At 39.8% G+C, this 19,053-nt stretch overlaps 2 protein-coding genes across 14 annotated transcripts in view; one reads left to right on the forward strand and one right to left on the reverse strand.

The window, feature by feature from the left end:
* LDLRAD3 (low density lipoprotein receptor class A domain containing 3) overlaps positions 1 to 19,053 on the reverse strand; it is an 852,030-nt gene that overhangs the window by 260,579 nt on the left and 572,398 nt on the right. The gene's annotated exons all lie outside the window — the stretch shown is intronic.
* Positions 1 to 19,053, forward strand: part of CD44 (CD44 molecule (Indian blood group)) — a 106,643-nt gene that overhangs the window by 40,755 nt on the left and 46,835 nt on the right. For all 11 annotated transcript variants that reach the window (XM_060176591.1, XM_060176593.1, XM_060176592.1 and 8 more), the window contains exons 2-4: positions 7,419 to 7,584; positions 11,437 to 11,570; positions 18,196 to 18,264. In XM_060176591.1, the coding sequence (XP_060032574.1) occupies positions 7,419 to 7,584; positions 11,437 to 11,570; positions 18,196 to 18,264 (369 nt within the window). The remainder of the gene's footprint in view (positions 1 to 7,418; positions 7,585 to 11,436; positions 11,571 to 18,195; positions 18,265 to 19,053) is intronic.

Below are 19,053 nucleotides of genomic sequence, written 5' to 3' on the forward strand. Positions count from 1 at the left end.
ACATGGCACAAAGCGCAAGGACCGGTGTAAGGATCCCAGTTTGAGCCCCAGGCTCCCCACCTGCAGGGGGTGTCTCTTCACAAGCAGTGAAGCAGGTCTGCAGGTGTCTATCTCTCTTGTTCTCTGTCTTTCCCTCCTCTCTCCATTTCTTTGTCCTATTTAGCAACAACAACATCAATAACAATAACAATAATAACCACAACAATGATAAAAACAAGGGCAACAAAAAAGGAAAATAAATAAATAAATAATTAAAAAAAAATAATATTGCTGATGAAGATTTGGGGTGTCTGTTTTGGAAAAAGCTTGTATGTCTATTTTAAGTATAGTCCAAGGGGCCCATGACTTTGTTTTTGCCTGAGCTTGACATCTAATATACACGTGGACCCAGTTTATTGTCTGGGGAGATGGTATCATAGTTGGGAAAGGGGTTAGAAAACTGCATCAGGGAAGAGAGTAGCTCCCAAATATGGAAAAAATATATAAATATTGTTAACTGTAAACCCCATCGATTTGATCTGGGGCCCAAATTCAGCACAGGAACCTATGTAACCTCTGCATCCCTGTAGATCTGAGCTGGCACTCTATGGTCATAGCTAGGAACATTCCAGGCTGCACTAATTTCCTGACCCATCTTCCTCAGGTGGTAAGTAGAGTATGCTGTCCATCCTCCCTTTGGAGAATGGAACATTCCATACTATTGTTGATCCACATTGAGGGCAAGGTCCTATAGGGGCCCACAAAAGGGTCCATTACGTTGTTCCTGATGGAAGTGACCAATGACAGTGTTGAGAGGGATCTGTTAGAGGGATAGACCTCTTTATATGAGTGGGTGAGATGCCTGGGTATTGAATCCAGAGAGACCCTTCACTCTCCTGCTAACCCCACAGCAACTTGCAGCCAAGTGGTCCAGATGGCATTGCTCCCTCAAGGGAAGCTCTTCCCTGAATCTAAAAGTAGCCTGAAGCAGTTAAAGTTGCCACTCAGAGGCAGACACTTGGGACAGTTTATTTATTACATGATACTGGAAATTTATTGGTGACCAGAGAGCTCAACAGAAAACATTCTTGATTTATTTCCAGCCAGGAAGGCTTGTTTGAGAGATGCAATCAGTCCGTTCATATTAGCCTTTTGAGTCACAGCAGATTCAAATCACAGAGGTCTCTTGTAGCTAAGGAGATGCTTACAGACATCTGGGGAATGTTGCCTTTCTGTCCCCATTCATGACATGGAGAGTGTGGTGGCAGAGACATTGGAATCCTTCCACTGATCTGGCATCCATTTCTGCTCATGACTCAATCTCACTGAACTTCACCTAATTTGTTTCATTTGTCCACTGAGGAAGTTGATTAGAAAAAAAAGCCACTAGCATCAGGCACAGGAGAAAGAGCTTAAAGTTTAGCCCATGGACTCATGGTGCCCGATTGAATCTGGGTGTGTGTCTTCTGCTCTATGTGCCTTAGTTTCTATGTCTAGAAAGTGTCAGTAAAAACATTACCTTCCTAGAGCTGTTTGAAATGCAAAGTGAATTAGTATTTGTAAAGTTTTATAACACTGTTTGATATATATATATATATATATATATATATATATATATATATATATATATATATATATACACATAAGTGATTGGTAATTGTTATCAATGCATGCATTATTAAGACCCTTTGGAACAATAACTTGGGTTTTCATAACTGTTAAGGAAAGCCACTGGAAAGTTTTCATAAAGCATTATGGCTTAAATGATACACAGTCCTAAAGGTTTCACTTCTTTTTTTTAAATTTTTATTTATAAAAAGGAAACACTGACAAAACCATAGGATAAGAGGGGTACAACTCCACACAATTCCCACCACCAGAACTCCGTATCCCATCCCCTCCCCTGATAGCTTTCCTATTCTTTATCCCTCTAGGAGTATGGACCCAAGGTCATTGTAGGATGCAGAAGGTGGAAGGTCTGGCTTCTGTAATTGCTTCCCCGATGATCATGGGTGTTGACTGGTCTATCCATACTCCCAGCCTGCCTCTCTCTTTCCCTAGTAGGGTGGGGCTCTGGGGAAGCAGAGCTCCAGGACACATTGGTGGGGTTGTCTGTCCAGGGAAGTCTGGTTGGAATCATGCTAGCATCTGGAACCCTATCCAGAGAATCCTAGGTCACAAGCTGCTCAGCTTGCTGGAGCTCGCACCAGCCGCTGCTTCCAAGTCGCCATCTTGGCTCCACCTGAAAGCTTCACTTCTTTTAAGGCAAGAGGAACACAAAAGGAAGGTGGTGTGAATTTTTGTGGGGATAGCTGAGCTGAAGTGAAGTTTTGTCACTTTGCATAGAATTTCTTCACTCATCTGGGAGCCCTCTGCTGATACCAACTCTGTGTCAAGCCTCATTTAGGCTCATGGTCCAGGAAGGGTGAAGATGGAGTTTGTCTGTTGCCTCCTGTCTGGGCCTGACCATGAGAACACACAGCCATGCACTTGCTTGTATACACAGGTGCTGACACTCTCACACAATGCACACACATATGGGCTATAACCTTACCTTAGCGGCTGCAAATGAAACCAAAGGGCGTTTATTCAAACGTTTCAACCTGAGTTGGACCCTTTTACATTTGCATATTCTGAGTGCCAGATGACAAGATAGAATTAATTTTAATAAGACAGACACTGCCATCCAGCTCCAAGTCACAATTTATGCCTACAATTTTATTTTTAACTTGGTAGTGACTGTCACCAACTGGTTTAGCACTGTCAGGCAGGTTGGCCCTCATAACATCTGCCAATGATTTCATTAGACTCAACTCCAAGAAGCTTATTGGGAGGTTGTGTTTCTTGTGCACGTTTGTGGAGCAGAGCCTCCCCGATGGCTGTCACCGAAGGGTAAAGTTTGTCCTTTCTAAGATTAGCTAACTAAGGCCAAAGCTGAAAATCTCAGTAAAAACAAATGGTTTTCTGTAAGACCTTAATTCATCTCTTTGCTCTGTGTTTCCTTGACCTCATTACTCTAGTGTTGTATGAGTGAATAATTTAAGAGGAACATCAGTAGACCAACAAAAGAATAAACACAAGCATGTTGTCTCCATCTCACTTAGTTCTGACGCTTCCTTCCTTTAGCACCAAACCACAAGTAATTAACATCTGGCTTTTCAAAGCTCCACTTCTTGTGTCTTCTTTTACTATTTTCAGAATCAAGAAATACATACAGTATTTGAGCAGTTCTTATCATCTTGCTTTGCATCTGCCAGACACAATTGTCTAGTGATTGGAGCCAACTTCGGTCTCAGAAATGAGAAAGCAGTTGTTGCCCAGACAGTTCAGTAACACTGACCCTGTTTTTATCATTATTTAACAAAAAGATGTACTTCTCTCCTCTTTAGAGCAGGCTTGATTTAATGATATAAAGGATCCTTACGCACATAGCAAAGTGGTTTAGAGTGTGATTTAACAGAACTAAAGTGAGATTTCTACTCTGCCACTTAATAGCTGGGAAACTTTGGAAAGTCATTTAATTTTTCTACTCTTCAGTGTCTTCACCCAGAAATACACACATATACCAAATTCACCTCTCTTCTCAGAGTTTGTGAAAGATGATACAGCACAGAATTCCAAAGGTTCTGGGTTCACTGGAGCAACGGCCCTCCCTCTTTATAGCTCTCTGCTCAGAGATATAGATAGAACAAAGCATCTGGGGCCAGGTTGTAGCACACCTGGTTGAGGGCACACGTTGCAGTGCACAAGGACCCAGGTTTGAGCCTCGGGTCCCTACCTGCAGGGGGGGAAGCTTTACAAGTGGTAAAGCAGGCCTGCAGGTGTCTATCTGTCTCTCTCTCTCTTTCTATCTCCCCCTCCCCTTTCTATTTCCTACTGTCTTTAGCCAATAAACAAATAAAGATAATTTAAAAAAGAACAAAGCATCTGAGAATCTAGAAGAAAGAATCTTAAAGCATGTTTTAGACTCAGAACAAACATCCCCACTTGCTAAGGCAACTTGTTACTTTTGGTCTCTTTCTTCATTTTAAATAAGAAGAATCTTGCCAGTTACTTTTACACCTACCAAGGTAACAGTTTGAGCTACAGACTTGTGTCTAGATCTGATTCATAATGATCTGGGCGGTGCCTGCCACCCCTGCACCTGGGCTGCAGTGTGCCCAAGGTAAATGTCAGTGTATTTCCTGAGAAAAGGGTTATCTTTAACGCACAAGGAAACACTAGAGAGGAACCATGCTTCATCAGAGCAATTTCAGTGATTTAACCTTTCAGTGCTGAAAATTATTCAAGTGTAAGCCAGGAATAAAACTGTCCTAGGAATTAAATAATGACTTTTCAGTTAAGGTGTTTGAAGTCTTTTAAGACTATTACACAGGATCAAGTAGAATCAGATGAGTTTGCACTTCTTTACTGAACTTTCTGTGAAATGTCTGCAAAACCCATAGAATTCCTTGGATTAACTCAATTTTTAAATTTTTTTTAATTTTTTATTATTTATTTATAAAAAGGAAACACTGACAAAACTATAGGATAAGAGGGGTACAGCTCCACACAGTTCCCACCACCAGAACTCCATATCCCATCCCCTCTCTTGATAGCTTTCCTATTCTTTAACCCTCTGGGGGTATGGACCCAAGGTCATTGTGGGATGCAGAAAGTGGAAGGTCTGGCTTCTGTAATTGCTTCCCTGATGAACATGGGCATTGACAGGTCAATCAATACTCCCAGCCTGCCTCTATCTTTCCTTAGCAGGGGGGGCTTCTGGGGAAGCAGAGCTCCAGGACACATTGTTTGGGTTGACTGTCCAGGGAAGCCAGGTTGGTATCATGGTAGCATCTGGAACCTGGTGGCTGAAAAGAGAGTTAACATACAAAGCCAAATAAATTGTTGACTAATCATGAATCTAAAGGCTGAAGTAGTGCAGATGAAGAGTTGGTGGGTGTGTCTCCATTCTATAGATAGCTAGTAGGCATATTTTAGTTATATTGGCTGTCTTTACTCAGGCTACCTACAGCCAATCCAGAGCAGTGCAAGCAGCAAACTGACTGTTAGGGTTTTTTACTCTATTTTATTATTATTATTACTATTATTGTATACACGAGTCTCTTTTCCCTCCTCCTTCTTCAGGTTGACCAAAATTACCTGTTGTTGTTTTTTCAGCTGATAGATGACTGGGTGTCCTATCCATCGTGAGAGGAACATATTTCTCTTCCTCTTCCCTCCACTTTCTTTTTTCTATCCTCCTAGCTAATTCAAAAATAAATAAATAACTACTTTCACAGAGGAATAACTCATTTTTTAAAAAATAATTTTTATTTGTAAAATAAAAACACTAACAAGACCATAAGATAAGAGGGGTACAATTCCACACAATTTCCATCACCAGAGGATTAACTCATTTTTTTAAGCGGTTGACAGGAGTTAAGCTTCATTTTGAATGCCACTAACACTTGGAATCAGAGACAAAATGGTGAAAGTGTGTATTTGAGGAAGTTTCAGTGAGTCCTTTGATTCACTCACCAGTTTTTGTCAGTCACTGTCTACATGGTTGAGAAACACCCGTAAACAAGCAAAGGGCCTTGTTTACTTGGAATTGATATCTCCAAGAGGGAGGTGGATAATGACCCAATACAGGGCTGTGTGGTGGCACACCTGGTTAACTACACATGTACATGGGACCCAGGTTCAAGCCCCTGGACCTACCTGCTCGGGGAAAGCTACACAAGTGGGGAAGTAGTCTCTCTCCGTATCTCTCCTCTTCCTTCTAAATTTCTCCCTGTCGTATCAAATAAAATAAATACAGTTCAAAAAGAAAAAAAAAGACCTTTTAAAAAGAAAAGCTGACCGATTGCTGTGAAGATCCCAGAATAGGGTGAGGTGAGGGAGAAGGTAGGGTTCCTTAAGGTGTTCAGAAGAAGTGGTGTGGTGTTGGAAGACAAAGATATGGTGATCGTCTTTGACATCTTTGTCAAAGTGACAGAACATTCCAGAGAAAGGATAAATGTTCTTAGGTGGGAAAGAACTGGGATCACCTTAAGTAACTGTAGGGAAATGTGGCTTAGGGAGCAGAGTGAGTTACTTAAAGTTGAGAAGGGAGATAGGATACAGCTCATATAGGTCGTATCTTTCATGATAAGGAAATTTATCCCGAGTACAATTATAAACTAATGGTAGGTATAAGCAAGGGAGGAATACCATAAAATTGTGGGAAAATTATTACAACATATTAATGGTAAAGGAGGTGGGCAGTGGTCTGGACAGTGGTACATTTGGTTAAATGCATACATTTACCATCAGTAAGGAATAAGGTTCAAGTCCCAGTTTCTCATTTGCAAAAGGAATACTTCATGAGCAGTGAAACAAGTCTGCAGGTGTCTATCTTCCTATCTCCCTCCTTTCAAGTTCTCTCTATCCTATCCAATAAAATGGAAAGGAAAAAAGAATAAAGGGAAAAAGGCTACCAGGAACAGTGGATTTATAGGGACAGTACCAAGGCCCAGCAGTAACACTAGTGACAATTTAAAAAATATATATGGTGGAGAAAAAAGACTCTGAAATCCAAGACTATATCTTTCAATTATGTCAGCATTTCTATATCTGTATGTAATATACACTTGGGGAAAAAACTGAAAGAAGACGCAGCAGAGTGTTTTTTTAAAGATCTACCTTTTAAAAATATGTATTTATTCCCTTTTGTTGCCCTTGTTGTTTTATTGTTGTAGTTATTATTGTTGTTGTTATTGATGTTATCGTTGTTGGATAGGACAGAGAGAAGTGGAGATAGGAGGGGAAGACATAGGGGGAGAGAAAAATAGACAACTGCAGACCTGCTTCACCACTTGTGAAGTGACTTCCCCTGCACTGGTGGGGAGCCAGGGGGTTGAACTGGAATCCTTATGCTGGTCCTTGCGCTTTGTGCCATGTGCGCTTAACCCACTGCGCTACCACCCAACTCCTGTAGCAAAATGTTTCAAAGTTTGCTGCTGTTTTCCCCAGATTTTGTTACTTTCCCACAAGTTTGTATTACTTGAAATGAGATATTTGCTTTTTATAAATGTTGTCAGTGGCCTAAAGGGTGACTCAGTGGATAAAGGGTTAGACTCTCAAGTGTGGGATCCCAAATTTGATCCCTGGCATAGTATATGTCATAGAGATGCTCTGGTTCTTTCCCTCCCCTCTTCTTTCTCTCTTTTGTTAATAAGTAAATGAATCTTTTTTCCTAAGCTTTGTTGTTGATGTAGAGAAAGTAAGAGTTACTTTACTATGTTTTATCCCAGATTTGAGTTTAACGGTGCTTTGGAATGCTGTGATGAATGCCAAAGGCTGTGGCCTGTGAAGAAGTTTATTTAATCTTTTAATAAGCCTGCTCCAAAACAAACTTTTTCCTCTTCCCAAATTTCTTAGGCAAACAAATCTGACATTTCCTTTTCATTCCACAGATCTGAATGTAACCTGCCGGTACGCAGGTGTATTCCACGTGGAGAAAAATGGTCGATACAGCATCTCTCGGACAGAAGCTCCTGATCTCTGCCGGGCTTTCAACAGCACATTGCCCACCATGGACCAGATGCAGAAAGCCCTGGAAACTGGGTTTGAGACCTGCAGGTAAGAGACCAGCACCTGCCCTAGGAAAAAAACTGCTGCCTTGGGTTGGGTGGGGGAGGGGCTTCAGACTGTGAAGGTCTCTTTTTGACAGTTATGAATGAATGACTGCTTCAGGGTCAGCCCCATCCATTAATTTGGTCAGTCATTCTGGAATCTGTCTGGCTGCTGGAATGTCAAGCGCGCCAGAAAACACCTTGTTGGACCACAGGGAGGTTGCTCAGAGGAGACCATTAAGGGTCATGCAATGGAATCCTCTTACCTAAAGTGCCTCTGCAGCTTTTCTCTAGCTTTGAAGAAACATGAAATATCATTGTCGAAACCACAAGAAAACCTAAACCAAATAATAGTGTTCAAAATAAATATGTGCCTGGTGGAGTCTTGGCTATGTTTCTGGATTTAGAGCAGACTATTCAAAACACCCCTCTCTCTTTCATTCTCTCTTCCTTGCTCTGGTTTGAGAGGTAAATAAAAGGGTATAGGATTATTCATATTATTATTGTGAGTGACTGGAAAGTAGTTAAATGGAGCCACAATGGCATTCTACTAGGTTTCAGCCCTCCTCAAGCTGTTCTGTTACAAACTGATCACAACAAGCAATGTCTTATGTTTTTGAATTACAGACAGCCCTATGGCATGTGGTGCACATTAATAGTTAGCAGTGGGGGGATTGGGCAGTAGCGCAGAGGGTTAAGTGCACATGGCGCAAAGCACAAGGACCGACATAAGGATCCCGGTTCAAGCCCCTGGCTCCCCACCTGCAGGGGAGTCGCTTCACAGGCTGTGAAGCAGGTCTGCAGGTGTCTGTCTTTCTCTCCCCTTCTATGTCTTCCCCTCTTCTCTCCATTTCTCTCTGTCCTATCCAACAACGAATGACATCAACAATAACAAATATAACCACAACAAGGCTACAACAATAAGGGCAATATGGCCTCCAGGAGCAGTGGATTCATGGTGCAGGCACTGAATCCCAGCAATAACCCTGGAGGCAAAAAAAAAAAAAAAAAAGCGAACAGTGGAAAGGACCAGGATGAAGTGTTTTGGTTTGCTTTGCTTTCACTAAAAGAACACTGGGTAATCCCAACAACAAAGTTTCCACCACAACCTTTTTTTTTCCCCCAATGTAATTAGGTAACATGTTTCCTCTTTCTCTCTTCTCTGCAGTGCATATACATACAAACACAGACTGACGTTTAAAGACAAGTGACAAAACTCTTTCTGTAGGTCATTAAATATAACTTAATAAATACTGTCCTCAGATTGTCTTTAGCTACAGAGAAAGGCACCCCTATTGTAAGTGGCAGTTGAGACATTTCTTCTGAAAGGGCAAAAGAAGATTTTCACTCTGAAGTTTCTCTGTTTTAAGACAGCCATATGTAGAAATCTCTTCTCAATTTAATTTAGATTAAGTCAGATAAAACTTTTTGTTCTTCAGTGGCATCAGCTACTTGTCATATGCTCAGTGACTTCTGTTATCCCACAGTGGCTGCCATACTGGACAGCAGAGATTCTGGAGGATCTCCATTACAGCAGGAAGGCTACTGAACAGCGGTACTGTCGAACAAAGAGCAGGTGCATGTAGACATCAGTGTGTGTTCAGAGTTAGATCTGAGAGAACATGAAAGTAAAAGAGAAAGTGAGACAGCCCTGGAGCAATCAGGTCTAAACTGTAGACTACAATAAGGGAAAGTTAATAAGCAGACTCCATTACTCTGTTCCCAGGTCTAATTGTTTAAATATGAGCCTGACTAGGTCACTATCCCAAGTAAGTAGATTTAGTAAGCCACATTTGGTTGTGAAATACAGATCAGGTTTACTTATGAAATACAAACTTTTCTAAAATGTTGAAAGTGAAGCAAGTTCTTACTCCTCCCACTGGTCAATCATGCAGAACTTAGACACTGAGAGCTCTTCTGCCCATACCTACATCTCTTCACAGAATCCTCAGACTGCATCATGGGGCCATTATGTTACCTCACTTCATGGATGAAGCAACTGCAGCTTAGTGAAACCCCACAGGTCACCCTAGACCATTTTACTTGCATGGGAAGCATTTTGGATTTCAGTTCTGCTTTGTCTGAGCCCAAGGCAAGATTTAAGCGACCATTCCCTCCTGAAGGGTTGAGAGCAGAAAGGAGAGGAAAGTGTTCTGCATACATTTGCTGAGTGTTTCTTCCCTCCCTATATGCAGTAAACTGTATAATAAACACACACACACACACACACACACACACACACACACACACACACACGTGAATTTTGAGATCCCTAACTCTTGCAGGACACATAAATCAGCAAGACTTAATATGAAGTGACAAAAATTTAAGAATAATTGACAAAGAGCATATAGACACTAGAATGACAGTATTATATATTATAGATTTTAGAATGGCAGTATTAATATATACATATAAGGAGTATTAATACTCCTCGGTACACTCACCAAAGAGTATTAATGCTAAGAAAGAGGAAGAGGAGGATAAGGACAAGGAGGCGGACAAGGAAGAGGGTGAGGGGGAAGAGAAAGAAAGAGAAAAAATGAAAAACAGTTCCATTAATATAGAAATCTATCATTTCACCCATATATGGTATAAAGTGTTACAAAATTCATTTCTCTAATTTCACTTACCAGGTAAGGATGAATCAGTCATCTGCCGGGGGACAAATGGCAGAGTCTCATAGACTAGGATAAAGCCTTAGAAGCTACTCTCTTCTGTCTGCCCCACCCTGATGAGTAGCAATGCTCAGATAGATAGAAATGTATTAAGGTTTAATTGCTTCCCTCCCCCTACCAAGCTAAGAATTTTTTTTTTTTTGAGAAACCAGTCTGTCTGTTCAGAAGGGGAATTAGTCATGTGAACTTCAATTGCAACACAGCCATAATGACTTCTATGTACTTAGAAACGTTAAGCTCATAGCCATTTCCATGGGTCTTGCAGGGCGATGCACTGTGTGCTATTGCCCCTGGCAGGAAAGATTAAAGGGATCTTATATTGTGCCTTTTAGCCAGCTTTGCATTTTCAAAAACCTGCTGGATTTAGCTTTTCTCTCTCGGCTTTCCTCCAGCCACCACCTCTTCCCTTGCAGATAGTAGTTTTTCTCATGCCACATCTCATTTACTGAGGGATTAATTATCAGAGAAATGTGCTGTGAATGTTTAGCCACCATGGTGTTGACTAAAGAGGCTTGGTGCTGGATGCTGTCTCTGAAAGGGTCGGCAGTTCTAAATGCTTCCAGGAAAACCATGGTGAGGATGGAGGAGCTGTTAACACTACAGGAACTGTTCTGTTTCTGGAAAATTCCTGATAAACAAGAGGCATTGCTATTGACTTGCCTTGCTGCTTTGTCCTATTTGATGGAAGCTATCATTTAATTTTTTTCCCCTGGACAATGTAAAGGTAATGGAGAGTCCTAATAGACCTCACATTATAAAATGGTCATTCGTTTCTCTTCCATGACTCAGATTCCCTGTGCTTCTTTAAACTGATCTGACACCATGGACCCCAAATTTTATATGAAGCAAATTTGTTCTTTTATGAATCTATGATTTAAGTAAAATTCTTTTTAGAGAATCATAGTGAAATCGTTTTGCCACTACCAGCCTTGTTGATTCCTCTCTCTCCCTCTCTCTCTCTTTCTCTCTCTCTCTCTCTCTCTCTCTCTCTCTCTCTCTCTCTTTCTACTGTTATTTTTGGATTCTACATAACTTCATTGTTGAGCTCTCTAAAGCCCCCCCCCCTGGGGAAGTGAGGAATTGAATAAAGCATTGCACTGTATGAGATGTCAATGAATGGGATGTTAGGAAACCCCCATCCCAGCCTTCCAGCTAGACAACCTCTGTTTTTTCTCTTGCAGGTATGGGTTCATAGATGGACACGTGGTGATCCCCCGGATCCACCCCAACTCCATCTGTGCTGCAAACAAAACAGGAGTGTACATCCTCCCATCCAACACCTCCCAGTATGACACGTATTGCTTCAATGCTTCAGGTTGGTTCTCAGCGGACTATTGACTACCTGCTTTGGAAGATGTTTTTGACACAAGAGTCACTAGCAGTATGGTTGACAGTGGTTCACTCTTGACTTTTGTGGGGATTTGTATAACTTCCACTCATGTGTCAGATACTTATTAAAAAAAAAACTGGACAGAAAAGCTAATATTCTTGTTTCTAAAGTGCTTGCCTTCTACATTGGGAAGACCAACAGTAAACAAATATTAAATAATTTCCGGGAAGCCCAGAGAGTGATAAATGCCATTAAAAAAGTAAGAGTAGAGGTAACAGAGTGCTATTTTTTTGAAAAGGAGATCGGGGGAAATGCCTCTGCAGAGGCACATTTAAAAGAACCCTGATTGAAGTGAGGGAATAAAGCCCTGGACATCAAGCCCTTCAACCCCACCTGAAGAGGGGAAGCTTCACAAGTGTTGAAGCAAATACTGCAGATGTCTCTCACCCTCTCTATCTGCCCCTCCCCTCTCAAATTCTCTCTGTTCTATCAATTATAACAAATAAAATTTTTAAAAGGAAAAAAATGGCTGCCGGGAGCAATGGAATTGTCCTGCAGGCACTAGGCACCAGCAATAACTTTGTTAGCAATTCTTAAAAAAGCCTCGGGCAGCCTGGACAGCCAATGAAGTCAGGTATATGGAAGCAAAGTGGTTGCTGAAGTCTGGTGATCAGAAGGAGAATGCAGGAATAATGTCAAAGAGGGCAGTCTGGAGCAGCTCATATAAGTAGGCTATGGCAGAGAGTCTAGATTTTTATTCTCCATGTGGTGGGGAGTCACTGCAGATTTATCAATAGGAGGAATTTCATGAAACTATGGACAATACAGAGTATAAGTCAGTGACTTGCACTAAAGGCAGACATTATATAGGTTGAAGATAAGTTTGAGAGAATATGCAATAGGTCTTTGATCTTCTAGATTACCCTTACTCAACAGTTGAAACTCCCCCAACAAACAAACAAAAAACCTAGAGAATAATAAAGCCAAGTGAAAATGCACGGGCCACCTCCACTAGCTCAGTCATGTTTACATGTCTCAATTTCAGACACCAGTAAAAATAAAAGAACTTTATGCAACATGAGCTTTTAGAGTGTTTTGAAAAGGGTAAACAGATAAATGTCTTTTTTTTTTTTTTTTCTTAATGTCAGCCATCAAATGTCTTACTTCTCAAAGTGGTCTTCAGTTCTTCTTAAAGATTTGGGATTGTACACTGTCAGGCTGGAGTAGTGGCTCTGCCTGTGGACTCTGGGATTTGGGATTGTGTCAGGAGAGAAACAAGTCACAAATTCTACATGCCATATCTTCTTGGCATGTTAGTTTCCTTAAAGATGGGAGAGTTGGGGGTAAATTAACTTGAAAGTGACTTAAGACATCTGTATGAGACATAGACTTTATCTACTTATTTATTTTAATTCAGGCATTATTGTATAGTATGTCATAGCATCATTTTTAATGAGACAAACACTAATAATTACATATGGCAGCAGAATAGAAAATCTGCATGGATTTTTTTAAAGCTCAAGTAAGGCCATCAGAACAATTTTTTATCAAATAATTATCAAAATTGTACTATTATAGTCTACAGTTCCACACTACACCCACCACCAAAGTTCAGTGTCCCTAACTTTCCACCTCCCCAAGATAACCACCATAGTTTTCACAAAGTCTTAGAAACAGCTTGCTTCTTTGCTTGCTTCTGGATTTTTTCTTTTTCTTTTATTCATTTATTTATTTATTTTTGCAAGTTCTTACATATCATTTCATCAGAGCAACTGTAAGATTACATCGGTAGCTTTAGGCTACACCACCCACCTACTACTGCCTGAGCAGTGAGGACCAGAGTGGAAATTCAGAGGTGCAAGCAAGAATTTGGAATGAAGAGACAGTAGCAACTAAGACAAGAGCTTAGTTGGAATGGAATTTGTGAAGCCAGTAAATTATGTCAAATATATACAATTCACTAAATTTGTACAGAGAGAGACAAAACAGGAGAAATTCACCGAATGTTTGAATCTCACTGGGATTTAACAAAGAACAAAAGAGCAAAAATGGAGTTTCACCAGGAGGGGAATCCATCCAACTGAAGCAAAATGATACATGACCTATACCCAGTTTCCATGTCCATACCCCCCAATGTTCATTGTAATAGCATTGTAATGAAACCCACATGGAAATAAACAGGAGATAAATACCAATGTGGTTGGGCAAGTTAATCTCTTGTTGTAAATGACGTCCAATTAAAATTACCTGTCAAGGCAAAAAATAAGAAATTGAAGTAAGGCATTTATTCTTTTGCAAAAGGGCGTGCCACCACCAGTGGCAATCAGGCAGCAGCACACCCCCCCTCACCCTTCTCCCATGTTTTATACCTGATATAGAACTGTCTCCTCCACCCTTGGGCTGGGCTTCAGAGCTCACAATCTCCCTGTTGTCTAAATAAGGATCTCAGTTCGAGTCCCAGGCTCCCCACCTGCAGGGGGGTTGTTTCACAAGCGGTGAAGTAGGTCTACAGGTGTCTATCTTTCTCTTCCCTTCCGCTCTCAATTTCTCTCTGTTCTATCCAACAACAATATGACAATAGCAGCAACAAGTGCGACAAAATGGGGAAAGTGGCCTCCAGGAGCAGTGGATTCATAGTGCAGGCAGTGGGCCCCAGCAATAACCCTGGAGGAAAAAAAAAAAAAAAAGATTGCTTTCAGTAAGACACCTCATTCAGGGGAGTAATTCTGCATTCATTTGACAAAAATTTCTTTGTTTATGTTTTTTTTATTTCTTTATTGGGGAATTAATGTATTACAAAAACATTAATTCCTAGTAAATACAATAGTTTGTTCATGCATAACATTTCCCAGTTTTCCATATAACAATATAACCCCCACTAAGTCCTCTGTTATCCTTCTTGGATCTGGAGTCTTTTACTTTGGTGCAATAAGCCAATTCCAATTCAGGTTCTACTTGTGTTTTCTCTTCTGATCTTGTTTTTCAGCTTCTGCCTGAGAGTGAGATCACCCCATACTCATCCTTCTGTTTCTGACTTATTTCACATAACATGAATTTTTCAAGGTCTATCCAATATCTGCTGAAAACAGTGAAGCCACCTTTTTATAGCTGAGTAGTATTCCATTGTGTATATATACCAAAACTTGCTCAGCCACTCATCTGTTGTTGGACACCTGGGTTGCTTCCAGGTTTTGGCTACTACAAATTGTGCTTCCAAGAACATGTGTGTACACAGATCTTTTTGGATGGGTATGTTGAGTTCCTTAGGATATATCCTCAGGAGAGGAATTGCAGGATCATAGGGTAGGTCCATTTCTAGCCCTCTGAGAGTTCTCCAGACTGTTCTCCACAGAGGTTGGACCAATTTACATTCCCACCAGCAGTGTAGGAGGGTTCCTTTGACCTCACAACCTCTCCAGCATTTGCTGCTGTTACCTTTTCTGATGTATGACATCTCACAGGAGTGAAGTGGTGTCTTATTGTTTTGACAAACATTTCTTGGATGCCTAAAATATATCAGGCAATGGGGAGTGTGTCTTTCTGTCCAGAAACTGATTGGTTAGACTGAATAGTTAATGTTAGTTACCCTTAGCTGTTTTGGTACAGAGGAGCCGTGGTTTCTGAGATTGAAGATTCCCAGCCCTTCACCCACATGCCCCACCCTCCCCAACTCCCTCCAATTTAGAATCTTTCTAACAAACCCACGGGTTCAGAAAACCTGATTCTCCCAGCATTGCCATGCTCATTAAATGGCATGAAAGGCTGTCTAATGAGATCCTGTTATCTGATATGGGAGCAAGAGTATATTAATTGCACATTTGGGTCACCACTGTCTTAATATACTTAGCAGATCTGATGTTCTTTATAAATGTTAAAGTGAATTAGAGCATGAGGGGAGTCTATTTGAACAAATATTCTAATCACTTACAAAACTATCTTTGTGTTTTTGACACAATGCCCTATTAGCTGCTAAAAGTCCCTAGCGCACTACTATTCCCTACAGCTATGCTTACATTTGGAAGCAGCTGTTAAGTCCCTCATAGTAAGAAGCTAGAGTCCAAGGCCTGTTTCTATATCTGTACAACAGAAGAATGTCAGAAGTATTTTTGCAGGTCTGGACAGTTTCTGGTTATGTGTCCAAGATGTGTTCTCTTCAAGATTTCCCAGGTTGACTGTATGTCCTGATTTCAAATTAATTATTAGAGGGGCGTGTAAGCTATACAACTCTAAAAATGTTAATTAAAACCAGAGACCTAGTTTACAGGTCATGTGACTTTCCATGCATGCAACCCTGGGCAAGTCCCAGCACAACAATGAGCACAGTGGCATCAGGGCTATGGTGTCTCTCCCTCTCTCATTTTCTCTTTCTCTTTCTTCTCTTCTTTCCTGTCTCTTCTCTCTGTCTCTCTCTCTTTGTCTCTTTCTCTGTCTGAATAAATAGTGTCCCAGGAGCAGTGAAGTAATCTATACATGAAGACACACACACACACACACACATTAATTTTCTTTTTTGTCCTCAATGACTTGTGTATGCCTTAAAAGCAAGGTCAGAAACATCTTCAATTTTTTCTTTTTTTAATTATATGATCTGGCATATGTGCATTGAGTAAATGCTTAAAATGAATAGAAGGACTTATCTGTAACTGCCTTTAATTATTTCATGCATCACTGTTGTTGAGGATTTATCCAAATGCTACTTCACCTCCTTGTATTTACAGGTTACTTTGGAATTTAGCATCTTAGCTATGCCAAGTGGAAGAATGGACCCCTGGGAAATTAGAATAATTCTTTTTCATGCATTCAACAAATATTTATTGAGTGCCTCTGTCTCTATCACCTGTTAAAGTTGTGGCCAAGACAGATAATATTATAACTCCTCTTGAAAAACTTGCATATTTTTGTGGAAGTAGATGGGTAGTTGGCAATAGAGGTTGGAACTTGTGCCATTAGTATCTATCAAATAAATTGAACAAGATAATTGTAGATAGTGGTGATCCTGAAGAAGAAATGATAAGAGCTAGACAATATGGGGTAGTGATGGGTGTAGGAAAGAGTGAAGGGTTGATTTAGATCAGATGGCAAAGAATGACCTTTCCAAAAGAGGTGACTTTCTTTTTGAAGAGTCCTCTGAGAAATATTGTAGTTAACTTTAGCAAGGTTGCTTTTCTCCTCTAACCTGTTTTTCTCCTATTGAATACATGAAGCTGTCAGTTAATTTCACAGTGAAACCAAATAAATAGGCCTGTGTGAGACACCCTTACCCCTTATCTCTGGGAAAAGATTTTCCTAGGAACTGGGAAGTAGCCAAAACTGATTTTGTTCAACCTATGCTTTTGTCTGGCGTTCAAATATTCAGTAATTTATTTTAAAAAGTACTTAACATACTTATGATAACAGTCTTGCTTGTGATTGTAGACTCTAAACCTGCCTCTATCTATAAACCCATCTATGTCCCCACCCACCCATCTGTCTCCCCACCAGCTCACCTACCCACACACCTTCTCACCCATCCATCCATAAATACATACAAACAGACATCTTTTCCTTCTTCCTTACCAAAGAAACAACTCTGGAGAAATTGATGTTTTACATTAGGGCTCACACAGTATACAAACTGTAATATATAAATTAGTCTCAATTTATTTTACTATTAAAACCAACGTAAAGCTTTCCAAATTTTTTAGAGCTTGACCCAAAGTCTCATGACTCCATGCATTTGAGTGAGAATGGAGTAGTTTCTCAAGATATTCTGTAGTCTTCTGCTCACTGGATGGCATGCAGGGTTGATCAGATTTTAGAGATTTTATTTACTTAGATTTTAGACTCTCTGAGGGCTAGTTGCAATGTCTCTGGACAATCAAGCAGGTCCAAGTTTCAGTCAGAAAATTTTATTCCAAAGAAGGGAGTAAAATAGAATATTGACAGATAACAAAAAAAGAATTCAGAAATAATGTCAAAAACTAGTCTCAGGAAATATTTTGACAACTAGATCAAAGGTGGACAACTGAAAACTGCATTTGAGAAGAATCTAGAACAGATGCTTAAGACTATTAGTTAAATTAGAAACTAAACTAGTATTTTAATAAAAGACTACATATTAGATTGCTTTTAAATATTTCTATCAAGTAAATTATTTTATTTCAAACTTCAGGTTGTCATACATTTCATGTTGATAGACGTTTTGTTTTATTTATTGACTGCTTTTCCATTATTTTGTCTGTTATTGGGATTATAGAGGAATGTTTCCACATTAATTTTTTAAAAATTTTAAAAAATAACATCTAATATATACCTCATTAGAAAAGGACCATGTTTGTCTTATTTTATCTTACCTCCAACTTAACACAGAAGGTGATACAGAAAAAATAAATTTGTTCAGGAATTAATGGGTTGCATTGGGTAGGAAAACAATTAAATATCTAGAAATTTATGAGGTTGAATATATGTGGGGAAAGTATCAGAAGTATCAGCTAATTTTCTAGAAGACTTAATTTTAAGGGGAAAAAAGTTAGATGGAGTAAATTATCACAAAACTTAATCTTAGCTAAATGAAATTGGAATAGATTTTGTTTACATTTTTTATAGCTGTTCTTTCTTTTCTACCCCATAGCTCCACTTGAAGAAGACTGCACATCAGTCACGGACCTGCCCAATTCCTTTGAAGGACAAGTTACCATAAGTATGTATCTTTTCTAATCTTGATTGAGTTTCTGTATTTGAGGTAAAGGAATCAGGTACATTCTGTCTGTAGTTGAATACAACAGTGGTCGTTTCCCTAAAGCTAGAGACATTAACTGTAATTCAGTCTTCCTTCCCCTTTTCCTAAAGTGGTTTGAAAGTGCTCTCTGATTTACATCAGTACATTGATCCCTAAAATTTGGTAATTTAAAAACCACTTTTTCTTTCTAGAAGCATATTGGTATACAGAGTTCTGTCATTTATTTGATCTTTTTATTTCACTATAAACTTGACACATCCCTTCCTACATAAGATACATTAATTAAAAAAGATGTATATATATATTCATAAAATTCCGGAGCTGGAGAGATAGCACATTGGGTAGGGAACATACCATGTCATGTGTGCAGCCTAGGCTCTAGCCCCCTGACCCCATATGGGAAGTACTGTGGTGTTTTTTCCTCTTTATCTAAATGAGAAAAAGAAAGCCAGCTGAGCAATGTTGAAATCTTGCATGCATGAGACCCTGGCTCCTTAAAAAGAAACCATTCTTGCTTTTTCTCCTGGTCTCCATCCAAGTCATTTGCTTATTTAAACCAGTAATTTTGACCTTTATGTAATCTGCATTGGTTAATTTCAAGTTTGAATTTTCCAGTGGTTGACAGAGGTTCTGTCAATTTTTAGGCATGCTCACTTCCTAGCCAGGAGTAGAGGTTTACTGACACTGTTCCTTAGAAGGAAATTTTAATTCATGTATTTGCCAATATACTTGTCTTTGGAGGCTAATACC

Source organism: Erinaceus europaeus, chromosome 17 (genome assembly GCF_950295315.1).
Source record: "Erinaceus europaeus chromosome 17, mEriEur2.1, whole genome shotgun sequence".
Taxonomy (NCBI): domain Eukaryota; kingdom Metazoa; phylum Chordata; class Mammalia; order Eulipotyphla; family Erinaceidae; genus Erinaceus; species Erinaceus europaeus.